This window comes from Epinephelus fuscoguttatus, linkage group LG21, assembly GCF_011397635.1.
Source record: "Epinephelus fuscoguttatus linkage group LG21, E.fuscoguttatus.final_Chr_v1".
Classification (NCBI taxonomy): Eukaryota; Metazoa; Chordata; class Actinopteri; order Perciformes; family Serranidae; genus Epinephelus; species Epinephelus fuscoguttatus.
This window is the reverse complement of record NC_064772.1, coordinates 25,767,175-25,781,624: the sequence shown is the minus strand read 5'-3', so window position 1 is coordinate 25,781,624 and position 14,450 is coordinate 25,767,175. Positions and strand designations below refer to the sequence as shown.

The 14,450-nt window shown below is 41.1% G+C and overlaps 1 protein-coding gene across 1 annotated transcript in view; it reads left to right on the top strand.

Annotated features, from left to right (window-relative positions):
• LOC125882294 (trichohyalin-like) overlaps positions 1–9,561 on the top strand; it is a 118,227-nt gene extending 108,666 nt beyond the window's left edge. Inside the window, exons 27-28 of the mRNA XM_049566083.1 lie at positions 4,854–4,956; positions 8,290–9,561. Of these exons, the coding sequence (XP_049422040.1) occupies positions 4,854–4,956; positions 8,290–8,649 (463 nt within the window). The 3' untranslated portion in view covers positions 8,650–9,561. The remainder of the gene's footprint in view (positions 1–4,853; positions 4,957–8,289) is intronic.
• The last annotated feature ends 4,889 nt before the right edge of the window (positions 9,562–14,450 follow it).

The following is a 14,450-nucleotide window of genomic DNA, read 5'->3' as shown; positions in this document are numbered from 1 at the left end:
TCAGCAGGAGGAGAGTTTTCCCATCCCACAGCCACACACCACCACTGTCTGTCACCAAGCACAAACAGCACCACCAACACTTGTAACATACATAAGACATAACAGCATGCATGTGCATACTTTAATGCAAGTGTAGCTGAGCTGATAAAGAGACTAGAAACATCTGTGCCATATTTTTATTTAAAGTTTTAAATATAGTATTGGGGTATTTGTTTGCCCCCCTACTGATCTTCTTAAGTGTTGGATGGCTGGTTGGAGAATATGGTTGTTCAGAAGATGCAGGAGGTATTGGCTTGAGAACAATACTCGTTAGTTTTAATTGCTATAATCTGTTGCACAGCGCGACACGATCTTAAGTAACAGTGTTGGTATCAATCAACAACGCCATAAAAAGCTGACAGATCCCAGTCACGTTGTTCAGTGTGCCTGTAAAAACCTCGGAGATGCTACTGTATGTGTAGCAGGGTGTGTTTTCCAAACCCTGTCTGTTGCCTGGGAAGGAGGATGCTAAGTTTCTGGCCTTTCCCTCCCCGTTTTGCCCCCAGAAGCATTTAGTATGAGGAGTAAGAATTGGCGTTGGTGCCATAGACCCGTGTTTGTGCTGTAAAGCAATGATACTACTTTGTATGTTTGCTCTGAAATCCATGTGCAATGCTAAGCAGAGGAAATGCAAATATCTTAATGTGTTTCTCAGCACAATTACACTCCAGTCTGAAGCTAATTAAATGATTTGTTATTGGATTTCTTTCACATTTCACCTCAAATGATCTAAAATTCTATCTGAAAACATTAAAATACCAGTGCACATTGAAATACACTAAGTGGTGGAAGCAGGGATCGATGCTGTTTGCTATGACTGTCTGTGACACAACCCATCTGGGGGGAAAGCGCTCATAAAGCATCAGGCTTCATCAGTCGCACCATTAACAATGTGCTTCCAATTAAGAGCACCCAGTGATCACAGCAGAGGATTTGTACAAACACAGAGAAGCAACGTGACAGAGAAACAGAGAGAGGAGATAAGAAGAAGACTGCGGGAGAAGACAGCCAAGTCTTGCATAAAATTTTTGAGATGAGAGCAGTAAATAAGAGAGATGAGAGTGAGATTGGGCCATGTAGTTTATTGCCTGGTTTAGAGAGCATGGCAGCTTGGCTTTGACACTAATGACTGTAATTATACACACACTGATTGGGTTAGGCCGCTAATTACACACATCCATGTTTGCGTGTAAACACAGGAACACATGTTTACACAGGCGTCATGCCAAAGCGCTAAGCGCATCACTGCTTTCTCACATCGGGTGCATAAATCTCACACAGTTGTCTCAGCGGCGGTGATGTTTCATGATCTGCTGAAGACCACATTAGCATCTAGGAAAGAGTTTAAATCATGTGAAGAATCTGTGGAGATGGTGGTGCTTTGGATTTTTATACTCGCGCTTAAAGTTTATGCTTCCTGTTTTTCCCTTCGCTGTAGCAAACGGAAACTCGTGGGACTCATCTTTTAATTTAAAAGGCATTTACAATTTAAAAAGATCAAAGGAAATTTCAGCATTTCTTCTTATTAATGTTCTTTGTATCATCATTATGGTGTGAAATTAAAAGATTTGGAAGGGTCAGTTGCAATTATGTTCAGTTTATGAATGTCATTTTCAGGAAATGAGGTTTCTTTAAAAAAAAAAAATGGCAGAGCTTGATTAGTTAGTTGGTTAATAGGCAGTGATTCAGATGATGTTCTGTCAGCTGGTGTATGTATGGATTTTTTAATATGAATTTTCATGGTTCATTTTCTGTTCGTACATGTGTGGACAAATTAATCAAAAACATATGTATTCATTATATAATTTCGTGGCTGTTGTCCACAAAATTATAAAACATGCATATATGATTTTGATTATTTGCCGGAAGGATTTTTTTTTTTTTTAATAAACTGATGCTTTTGGTCACCCTTTATGGATATCCGTGGGTTTTACACATAATTAACCAAGGAAAAATATTAAAAAGAGCTTGCGATTAAGTCTCGTAACTCTACTGAATCCTCAAACTGTCTAATTGTTGTCTCATTATTGCTCAGATAAACAGAGAGTGAGGGAGATTTTGGCGTCATGTAATCACTAACAGGACAAACTGAGCACACACATAGCTACCATAAACTTTCTAACCTATAGGTTGATTAAAACTTAATGCAGGGGTGTCAGACATAGGGCCTGGGTGCCAGAACTGGCCCACCAATGGGTCCAATCCGGCCCACTGGATGACATTGAACACTTAATAGTGATGCACTTGTGAAGGCTGAGTGGTGCCAGGTTCCAGGAGCGAGTTAAACAGTGAGTAGCTTTCTTCATGTAAAATCCTGCGTCAGAGGCTTTCCCACCCTGACACTTCAGTTTGGTGTGATGTCAGGATTACAGCACAGGAGAGGAAATGTATAGAAATGCACATGTAATGACAGCGAGTAGTCGACTGACTGAACATGGAAAAACTGAGAAATATTGCTGAGATCACATTTATTCTTCTAAAGACATCACAGGCTGTTTGTCATCTGTTTTGTAAATGGATGAGTGTTTGTAAAATGTACTTCTTGTTTGTTATTTTTAGGATATGATGCAATGGTTTTACTGGTCCAGCCCACCTGCGATTAAATCGGACTGTATGTGGCCCACAAACTAAAATGAGTTTGACATCCTTGACTTAATACGGTGCACGTACTGGCTCGGATGCGGCCGTTCTTATCAATGACGGGCAAAACATGCATCTCAACATTTGCTAGTCAGAGACCTTGGAACTCCATTTGAGTTTGATTTTGGTAAAATGTTAATAATATGGTGACGTATCTGATACGTTGATGTCTTCAGCAGTAATATAGAACTTAAATCATGACTGAGTCACTGGATGGTAAATTGACCTGCATTTGTATAGCGCCTTTCTAGTCATCCGACCACTCAAAGCGCTTTTCACACTACGAGTCACATTCACCCAGTCACACACGCATTCACACACTGGTGGCCGAGGCTACCATACAAGGTGCCACCTGCTACTCAGTTTTAACACGCTCACACACCGATGGAACAGCCATTGAGAGCAATTTGGGGTTGAGTATCTTGCTCAAGGATGGACTGGAGGAGCCGAGGATCGAACCGCTGATCTTTCGATTGGTGGACGACACACTCTACCTCTGAACCTTTCTTTGGCAGGCTTAGAACTGCACAATTATTATAATAAATACAATGGTTAGGGATGCATGATAATATCGACATGTTATTGGAATCAGGTGATATCAGGTTTAAAATGAACTATCAGTATTGTCCAAAATGCTTTTTCTTAATTTGCACGATGACAGAATATTACATACGTTGAAAAGTACTGTATTTCATGCCTTGATCTGCTGGTGGGCCAGCACAGTAAGAGTATGCATACATAATATAATGTGAATTCCACTACAGAGGAGACTTGATGATCACCAAAATTAAAGGACAAGAGAAAACAGTGGATATATCGATATTGGTATCGGTTATCGGTCAAATGAGTAGTTACATATCGGCATATTGGATAGCGGCGAAAAATCCAATAATGTGCATCCCTAACAATAATATAAACAAACAAATATTGCATATCAGTGCTTCAGTGTAACTGTCTGTTATATGTGTTGTAACTCAAGGTTGCATCGTTTTCCACAGAGAACAAAGAGACATCACAGTCAAGATGGTACCGTGGACACTGTTGTTTATGTTGTTGCTATTGTCTCCTGGTTGATGTTTGCATAGATGGTTAAAGATGCATAGGAGCTGAAGTGTTTCACTAATGAATCTCATAAACTTTTCAGGCAAAATGTCAGTTCACATATTAGCGTCTGCCTCAAGTGTCTCCTCAGATGTTAAATGTTTTAAGTTACCACTAATAGGGCCAAAAGTGTGTGTGTGTGTGGGTGCACGTGTGTGTGTCTCAGCTCACCCACATCCACAGGAACAATAATGCCATTTATTAGCGTTTCGATGAGTGTGTGCGCGTCTTCTCAACTGAAGCAAAACGGGACCGTCTTTCCATCCGCCGCTCTGATAGAAAATCCCAGCTTGCTCTTTTACAAGAAAATTAACATTGGGGAGGTACAGTGGTACTTTAATGGGCTAAGAAGTCTTCAATAAAGTATTTAGAAGGTTTTTCCGAATGCTAACTGGACAGGTTCACTGGGGCATGAAAGAAAGAGCGTAAAGCGGGGGCAGCAAGCTCTTCAGCCCGTACAGAGCACCATTATCCACCGTCGTTAATTTAATAGACATTCCTTAGTCAGCCCTGAGTCTGAAGATAGCAGACCCTCACATTTGTTTGTCATTTCCCAAAACGTTTTTAATAAACAGTTAAAATCTTAAATGGCTTCTTGTACTCTTAATGTTCCCTGGCTGCGGTTGCATTCGTTTTGTTTTTGTGTGTTGTTGTTTTTTTTCTTTTCCGTTTTATATGCGCTTTTATATATAATTTAATGATTCCTGGAACTCATTTGCTCACCCATCTTTGAGTTTAGTAATAAGTTATAATGAAGATGGTTATAATGAAGCTGATGTACGCCAACTTCTTTATGCCCCAGATTTCGAGGACATTTGATTGAAACTGTTTTGTCTTGCGAATGCGTATCACTGCACGAAAATACTAGAGTTTAAAAGTTTACCACGACAGGAGAAGTGTATACCTAATCTGCTTTTTATGGGAAACATGAGCCAGTTTCAAGCAGCAGCTGGAAAGTTAAGGTTTTATTATTCTGTTTTCTTAAACTACTACAGGTACAAAGATTTAGAGACGTCAAAGCTAATTTCTCAGATATGTTCGTGTGTGTGTTTGTGTGTACGCTTGTGTTACAGGATGGAAAAGCAGAGTTGTATGGCTCTAAACCTCAGCAAAATCGAGGACATGCAGACCAGACTGCGACGCAACCTGGAGGCCATCGGAATGCTAAATCAACAAGTAAGAGTGCACGCGCACACACACACACACACACACACACACATACACATACACAAACACACACACCAGGTCCTGACAGTCCTTTTACCCGACAGATACAAACACACACCCACACACCAGCCCACCTGCTGTTGAGCTCACACAGAAGAGGAAGCTTTCATGCGTCCAACTTCAAACGCACACGCGCACTTAGACACAGGCGCACACAGACATCCATTTCCTCTTCCTACGATAAAAGTGAAGAGTCTGCAGCGGGGTGTGTGTGTGTGTGTGTGTGTGTGTGTGCGGCGTGGGGATGGAGATGGAGGGGGGGGGACAAATCGTATCGGGAAAAAGCAGTGACGTTTCTTTCCACTGGTAAATGATTTCCCTTTCATGAAACTGAGAGAGGGATGTATATCAATACAGCTGCGCTGATCTCTCCATGACAGCATAGGGAAATGGCCCGCTGTGATAAAACAATGTGGGGGGAAAAAACACAGAGGAATATTCTGAGGAAAAGCTGACATTTTTTTTTACTGTGTTGAACTTCACAAGAGTCAACAAATCACCAAAGGAGAGACAAATCAAAAGTACTCCTCAGCCCCCTCAGTTCTCCAAAACTCCAGGGCCTGGGGAACGGCTCACCCGACTTTTGTTAGTCTGCGGAATGGCCCGCTGATTGACGGGCTACGACAAAAGCTGGTACTTGTTGAAGTTTTAATGTAGTGTTGTCTCAGCACAAAGCAAATGGCGTTAGCTTGCATGCACGAGGCAGAGGAAGGTGGAGCGGGAGGAAGAGGCCGACAGAGAGGAAGAGAGAGGTGTTGTTTAACAGGTCAGGTGTGTAATAGCACCTCTTAATCTCTAGTGTGAATCATTACACACATCGATCCGACACGAGCGTCCTACGCACACACACACACACACACACACAAACATACAAGCGCAGCTGGAGAGGAGAGGATATAGACGGTTCATTTAAACAAGGCTATTCCCTTCACTGTCCACCAGACACACACACACTCACACACACGAACAGATATCAGTAAAGAAGCTGAATGGAATGTCTCAGTTTATCTGTGTGGAAGGTGCTGGGTTATAAATCAGGTCTGTGTCTCTGCTTTGGATCAGTCTCATTTACTCACAGTCACAAACTGGTTTAGCGCTGTTGTTTCCTCACTCGCCCACAGGCGCATATTAACACCCGCTACACAAAACGCGCACGCGTGATTTCCATCCGACTGTCAGGGAAATTTCATGCAAACTTTTGAAATGTCACACAAAATTAGATGCGAATTAAGTGATTTTTTTTCCCATCATCTGGGATGAAGATGAGCATCAGAGGAGTGTGTTTCAAGGCTTGATTAGCATTTAGTGAGCTGTTATTGTGCTTTAGTGTCGGCTGATGTCCAGATTGTTTTATGCTTTAGTGTGAAGATGAAAAAGAGATGCAGTATTCCAGCACACCTTCTACGACAGGTGTTGCACCGTACACAGATTTCAAAAACTTCTTTTGTGCTGCTGTTTGCAGTCGGCAGATCGACCTGCGCCAATGGAACTAAAACCCCTTTAAAAAATAACCAAATTTTAAAACTTTTTTGCCAACGAGACGAATTATATTCAAAGTTTGCCGTCTGTATTCAGCTTTTCTACCTCAGTAATTTTCATAATTTGTATTAAAATACTTGAATGGAAACCCAGCTATACAAGTGAAAAAATGCAAACACACTCACGCACCAGCAATGAAACACACACCCCCCTCCGTGTCTTTCTGTCTGTCCCTTTCTCTTCCTCACCCCCCACCCACTTACACGCATCCTTTTCATCCAAACGTATGCCCACCAGTTCACCCGCAATATGTGAAGGTTGAGGAGACAAGCTGTGATTTTTAATTTCCACCCCCCTCCCGCCCCCCCCCCCCTCCTCCTTTGCAATTAGGGAAGCATCCAGAGCCACCAAAGACGAGGAAAATTAAACAGGTCCCCTTGAATATACGGTTAATTACAAATGTCAACCTCAGTGTTTTTCATCTGGAAATTCTATTGCTTTTGGCACAACATGAAATGAACACGTTGAGGGATGTTTGCCTGTTGAAGATAGTAAATACTCTTTAAGCGTCTTAGGATAGTTTTGACACATCGACATGTCATTGGCTCTTTGAGGGTTAAGCCTTAGACCTTGCTATTTCTAGTCATGAGATGTAATACATTTGCTCAGATTTATTGAGTGTGTGTGTGTGTGTGTGTGTGTGTGTGTGTGTGTGTGTGTGTGCGCACTGTGTCTGGAAGGGTAATGTTAGCAGAACCATCCGGAAATGTGTCTGTCTCATCTCCGTTTGTGTTTTTCTCTCCCCCCCTAATACACACACACACACACACACACTCACACACACACACACACACACATATGCACACGAACACACATGGCCAGACATGTCGATGTGACATCATTCTTGAACCGCAGCGTTCACACAGACGCACACACACTAAAAAACAGATGTGGATGAGTGCAACTGTCATTACCCGACGTGTCTCTTTGTCTCTCCATCCTTTAATTTCTTATTTTACTCTTGCTCATCGCTAAAAATACATTATTTCAAATCTTTTATTCTCTTTTATCTGCCTTATTACAATTTTTAGACTGGCACATTTTGCATATAATTACCACGCTTGTACACCAAATGTAAATGCGTTTTTTTGGGTTTTTTTTTTTTGTTTTTTTTGCATTTAAAGCCACTTTTTAACTCACACTCCTCCCCGCCTTTACCCAAATGTCCCCGTCAAAAAATAAAACACCCTCAATTTAGCTAGTCTGTAATTGTGTTTCAGGGAGCCCAATCATGTTCTGACGACGTGCGATTTGTTTTGTGTCACGGATGATTTTGTGTCAAATCGACCTCTAATGATCGCTCAAATTGGTTGTTTTCATGTAGAAATTTACACCGTCGCATGACTCCCACTTGCAACCATTTCAAACTGTGAACACAATGCTCTCCCGAAAACCCCCCTCGCAATTTTCCACTCGCATTTCTGTGTCAACAGGCATGAAAGTAACTGTGAAAGATGAATTAAGCACATAATGGGATGTCAGCTACTTCATCAACTTGATAGCTGTTGACTTTTGATGGTTGATATTTATTGGCAACTTCAAATTAAGTTTGTAATGTGGTTGATTTAACTAAACGGGTGTGATGTTATAACTTCCTTGAAACTTCGCTGAATATCGCCCCCTCTTCTCTGCTCCTTCTGTTTCACGGTCACACGTGAAGATTTTCTTTTAAAACTATTGTTATTCTCTTTGTCTTCCTCCGTGCATATGTCTCCCTCAATGTGTCTGTCTTTCTCTCTCCAGTTGAACTCCCTGAGCAGGGAGAATAAGCGGTTGCGTAGGCAGCTGGAGGAGGAGAGGTCCATGCGTCCTCCTCCCACATCCCAGCAGTGCTCCTCCGTCCACCTCCCCCTCTCCCTCAGTGCCCGCCCACCTCCTCCCTCCACCTCCCTACCCTCATCCCTCCGCCTCCCTTATCCCCTGAGCCTGGACCCAGCGACAGGGGACACCCACGACAGGATTCTAACCCAAACCAAGGTGAGCAGAGCCAGGCTGGGGAGACCAGGTGAGTCCGAGGCTTTGGGTGAAGCGTTCTGGATTAGGCCTACCACCTCTCTGGAAGATGCTCGGTCTGGGAGGACAAACCGGGATCTGAACAAATGAAGCCCCCTGAAGACTTTGACCTGTCATGACTTCTTGACCCCCAGCTCCTCACCAGGGAGTGCACTCAGTATGAGGTTAATGTCCTGCAGGTCAAAGTCAAGTCCCAGGGTGCTTTTTGCCCGAGGGCGGCTCCAGAAGCAGCGAATGATGGAATTCCCTCAAATCATCAAAAATCAACTGTCGAGTACTGTGCCATGAAGAGATTTATTCCAAGAACACATATTTTTTTTACAGATTTAAAATCTGACACTTAACATAAAAAAGCAATTGACTGCATCCTGCTCTGAGCAGTGGTAGCTTATAACATTAGCAAATACTTCCTCAAATAATGATCTTGTTTTGCAAGAAGACTGTAGTACTAAGCACTAAAATATTTTTTGCCTGCACTTATTTAAAAATTCCGACATTTCGGATGAGCTATAATCAATTTCACTCAACTTAAATAGGCAAATGAGCTAAACAGAACAAGTGACTAACTGCAAATTCTTTAGTGTTGATGAATGTGTCTCACACTGCACAAGAGAGAGTTGTGCGTTGGATAAATGAGGGATGGCACATCATCAGTATCCACAGACATACCTCAGATGTGGATGTGGACGGCTGTAACACAGTCTCTGATTACGCCGCAGCTGTGCGCCATGTGTCCTGCATCTACTGCGGTGACTGTGGCCGTGTGTCTCTATGTGCGAGTACATTATGTGTCTGCGTGCTTCTGTCTCTGTGTAAGTGCCTGCGGGTGAGCGTGTGCTCGTGTGTGATTGAGTATATTAGATGTTTATTGTCGTAGATGTTGTTTTATATTTTGTTTTATACTTTAAAAACTATTTATTGATTTCTCTCTGTTGCTGTTTTCGAGCCCCCGCGTTGTAAAGACGGGAAAAATAAAAACAGATGCATTTGTAAGTGGTCGTACCTCAGTCCTCCCCGTTTTTATTTCATCTGTCAGTATGCCAGCAATCTTCACAACAGGCTAGCAATGCTACCTGTTAACGTTATGCTTTTTTTTTTTTTTATAGTTTTACATGACTGCTGGGACACACAAAGATGTTGCCACATTGGTAACCAGCAAAATAAATGATCCGAAATGTGGTTTTGGAGCAGGGGCGATGGCAGACTCGCACCAAATTGACCTGCTGTCTTTCCATGAGCATCTACTGGTGACTCGTGGCTCTTTTTATATGTTTGTACTGGTTGAACGAGAGCACTTTTTCACATTCACACAAGCAACGGCAAGAAAAAGAGGCATGCAAACATCTGAACTTAAACAGAAGGAGCACTATTATGCTGTGATAATGAGAATTCTGGGGGAAAGCAGGTCTCAGACCACAATTGGCTTCCTCATTGTGCCATTTTTTCTGGCTGTCCCCCCCCCACCTGTCCCCCACACTCCCCCACCTGTCTTCAAACTCCCTTTTTTTTATCCTTCATTGGTTCTGTACATACATAGCTGTTGTATAGCCGGTCAGGATGTCGTACATTTTAATGATTCCAAGTCGTACTGCATGTCCTTGTTAGCTTGGTTTTCCTCATTTGCCATGTCACACTCAAAAATACCCTTCTTTTATGTGCAAACACACACGCATGCACCCACTCACACATCCACACGCGTTCATATTCTTTCACAAACACACACGCGCTAACGCAAACGGCGCAGTCATTAAAAATGAAACCACAGGCTTTTTTTGAAAACTCCCAGGACTGAGGGAAAAGTCAGCGGCGCAGCGGTGAAAAGAGTCCCCCTGGAAACAATGAGGAGAATGATCATTTGTTGTTCTTGAAAACCCGGTGAGGTTTCACAGAGGTTAAGCTTCCCTTTGATGTGTTTTTAACTCGTTTCAGCTCTGTGGAGGGATTAGTCAGCCTCTCACACACACAAACACAAATGCACACGTTCGCACACACGAGCACATACAGGCTCTTAATTTCCACACCATGAGCTCTTCTCTCACAAAGGCGGAAAGCACAGAACAGGCTCCTTCCTAACCTAATTTCATCAAATGAGAGTGGGTGGTACTTCACTGCTGTATGTGTGGTCCCTTGGAAATCTGTGGTAAACCAGCAAAATATTGCAAGTCAGTATTTTTCTTTTCATCCTAAATTAGCGTCGGGCTGTTTGTGAACAGTGTGGGCCCTCAACCACGAGAGACGGAGAAAGGGAGACAGAGTAGCTGTTGATCATCACGGCGCTCATTACAGTGTTTACGAGGCATTATTTGATCCCTATTTCAAGATACAAATGATTGGGGTGCTTGTGCCTATGATGTGTGTTTGTGTGTTTGTTATCAGCTCCAGTCTGGGCTTCCCTGTAGGTCTCTGTGTGGTTGCCCATGCTAATAATCACACACAAAAAGCTTGCATTTCACAGCCCGTGTCGTAAGCAGCTTTGCAACAAATAGTCTGTAAATGGCTCTTAGTGTTTGCTTTAACTGAGTTGGAGTACCAGATGGGTGGAGATAGACCGTACCAGGATGGTTCATGGAGACGATTTGCAATGATAATAAACCCACCGAGATAAGTTAATTACAGAAGACATTTTATGTTAATTTGTTATATCAGATCTCTATAATTTGCCAGGCTCATAATTAGCTGTGAGATTCTTGTAGAAACTCATTACACTTATTAAAAGAAGCAAATAGATTTCTTTCCTCATCTGATTTCTTTGTTTCAATTGAACTAAAAGTTTTAATCCATAGAACTGAGGGATTCCTGATTGTTGCAACAGCAAAATTGTAACAGCGGCTTTGGCTGTGTGTAGATGTTGGACCACCTCGAATATATACAGTAGCTTTTTGCATTTCCTCCACCTTAATTTATTACATGGCTTTGTTGAATACTCAATTCTGATTGGTCAATTACGGCACTCTACCGTCATTACAGACATTTCCTAATCGCAGACCAGTGCTATGAACAAGTGTTGCTATGATGCAGCTCTCATCATAGATGCTCAGCGGAATAAATAAACTCATTTTAAAATCAATAAAATCATTTTAAAATCAATAGTTTGTGTCAAATTATTGATTTGTTTAGTAAGTAATGATGCAATAAGCAGGTTAATGTACAGCAAGTGGGTTATTATCTGCTGACAACCTTATATTCAACTTTTTGTATGGAAGCAAATAAATATTTTTTAACAATAAATACTTAATATTGAAATTTTGATACCACTAAATTCATAGCATTGAAATATTTTACTTTGAAAACCATGTATGTGATCAATTTGGCACTCTATGAAAATGAAAAAGTATGAAATTTTTTGATTTGCAATTTCAAAAGCTGAATTTGTATATATTTATTTTTCAGTGTTCAGAAATTCCAAAAATGTAAGTTTCAGAATTAAAAAAAAATAATTTCAGGTAGATCAAATTTGATTGATCAAATTCAGATCTAAAATTTTAATTTAAAAAACTTGAAAAAGCAACGGGCTACTCAAGACAAATCCGATCCTGAAGGCAATTAAACCAACTTTTGGCCTATCATAGCACAGACTGTCAGTCATGTGATCCAAGAAAGTTCAAGCGAGAATTGAAAATTTTTCAAATTGAATTTTTGTAATTGAATTTGTCTAACTTTCTTTTTTTTTAACTTGAATTTTTAGATATGAATTTGACCAATCAAATTTGACCAACCAGAATATTTGTTTGTTTGTTTGTTTGTTTTTGTGTGTGTGTGTGTGTGTGTGTGTGAATTTCTGAATCTTGAATTTTTAGATAAAAATGTGTGAATATTTAAAAATACATACATCCAAATTAAGCTTTGTACATCCAAATAAAATAATGTCAATGCAGAACAAATAAATTCATACACATGGATTTCAGTTTAGAATAATTCAATGCTATGAATTTAGTGGTGTTAAAATTCCAAAATGAAGTATTTAGTGTGTGTTGAAATTGAAATATTTGTGTCTTATTTGCTTCTGTAACCTTGAACAGCCCCTTTGTCATGTGAAAAATGTGGACCAGCCCGGTATTCTGCCACTGTTACAATGACTTTCTGTCACACCACGAGCAGAAAACGACAGAACAGCAACAGAGGGTGAGAAAGAAAGAAAACTGACAGGAGTGCTGGCAACATGTCACCTCTTCAAGTTAGGTCACTCAAAAAAAGAGAAAAAAAGGGAGACAGTTATTCACACAATGCTTCACTTTTAAAAAGGTGGGAGTTTGTTATGTGGTTACCTTTTTTAGACTTTACAGCCACACTATAGCAAAATGCTGACATTCTGTTGGTGTAGGTGGTTTTAGGCTGTGGGCAGAGATTCAGTTTCACACTGACAAAATGTCCCAGCAGAAGCCTTCAACTCTCCACCAACACACACACTTATCACACAATTACCTACATGTTGTCTTTTACTTTGTCACATATTAACGAGTCAATCAGTGACAAATAAAATTTCTCATCTGTAAACATTTATATGGCCTCTACAGCCTACGGCAACATGTTTACATCCCAACTTGTCAAATGTCACTGCTTGGTTAGTGCACTTTCAGGTCTACATTTGATGTGCTAGATATCCTCCTGCAACACTGTGTCCATTCACGCTTGTTACGTGCATTGTGTCTTTTCGAAATACACTTACACTTTGTGCAAAATTTGTATTCAACAAATATGATAATGTCACTGGAATAAAACCTAACTTGGTATCAAATTGTAAAGTTACATTGTTTACATAGTTTACATTGTTGTGTAGTGATTTCATCTGCGGCACAGGAATCGAACCTTATGCATTGCCAGAATCATGCTTATGTGTATTCCATTAAAAACACAACATCGCAAACAGCTGCAACCTCAAATATCCCAGCGGAGGACTTGAAGTGGTCTTAACCAATACTATTCAATGTGACTCATCCCATTTCTGAGTGGAAAGAAAAATATTAAAGTGAAGAGATACTTTCTCATTGGTACAAGTACAGCTCTTTTATAGTAGGTATTAGTCAGTCTTGAGAGTAACTGTGGAGTGTCAGTGCTTTTATTGGATAAGAGGATGTAGGTACACTGCATCCTGGAGTGCAAGTACGACTCTGATTGGCTGCAGAATGAGAATACAGTGCTTCTGCATTAGGTTGTCTGGCTCCTTAGTTGGCTGACTGATTGGATCTGTCTTCCTAATTGGCAGTTTAATTAGTTTTTACTGTAGCTGCGACTTCCAATGCTGTATTTGGCACCAAACAGTGCAAGTACAGTGCTTCCTCTGTCATTTTCTTGGGCCTAGCTTTGTACATCAGACACACATGAAACTTGAAACATGGTGAAACGCAAAGGATGGAAAAGTTTGAAAAGCAATTGAGTCTTGTGGAGCTGGGGAAAGACTTTAGGGGGATTCATGAAAGGAAAGAAGGAGGAACAACAAAAGTAAACCTGGAAAAGAGTTTGCAGATAAAAAGCAGGGACTACAATACCCCAAAGCACTTGAACTGATAGATGAACAGTGCGATAAGCTAGTCTGGAGCTAACAATGTGTGATACTCTGCTGATCCCTATAGGAAGGTCAGACTGCAGGGTTGGCTAAATAGCACTTAGGAGCTGGGAGGGATGCACTGTTGTCAATAAAGGAGCATGAACCCAGATTCTCCTGTTGACATTTAAAACAATCCAAAAAAGTTTGGGGCAGAGACTGGATGACAAAGTTGCCAAAAAAAGTTTATCAAAAGCTTGTTTGCAGAGAACAACTTCACACAAATGCAATTCAAAGACTGTAGCCGCTTTTATACTGCCAGATTCTTGGCGAATGTTTGGCCGTTTTGCCGGCCAGCTGCGAGCGTTTAGACACACAGAGCCGGATTGGCGAGTCGATCCGAGGTGCC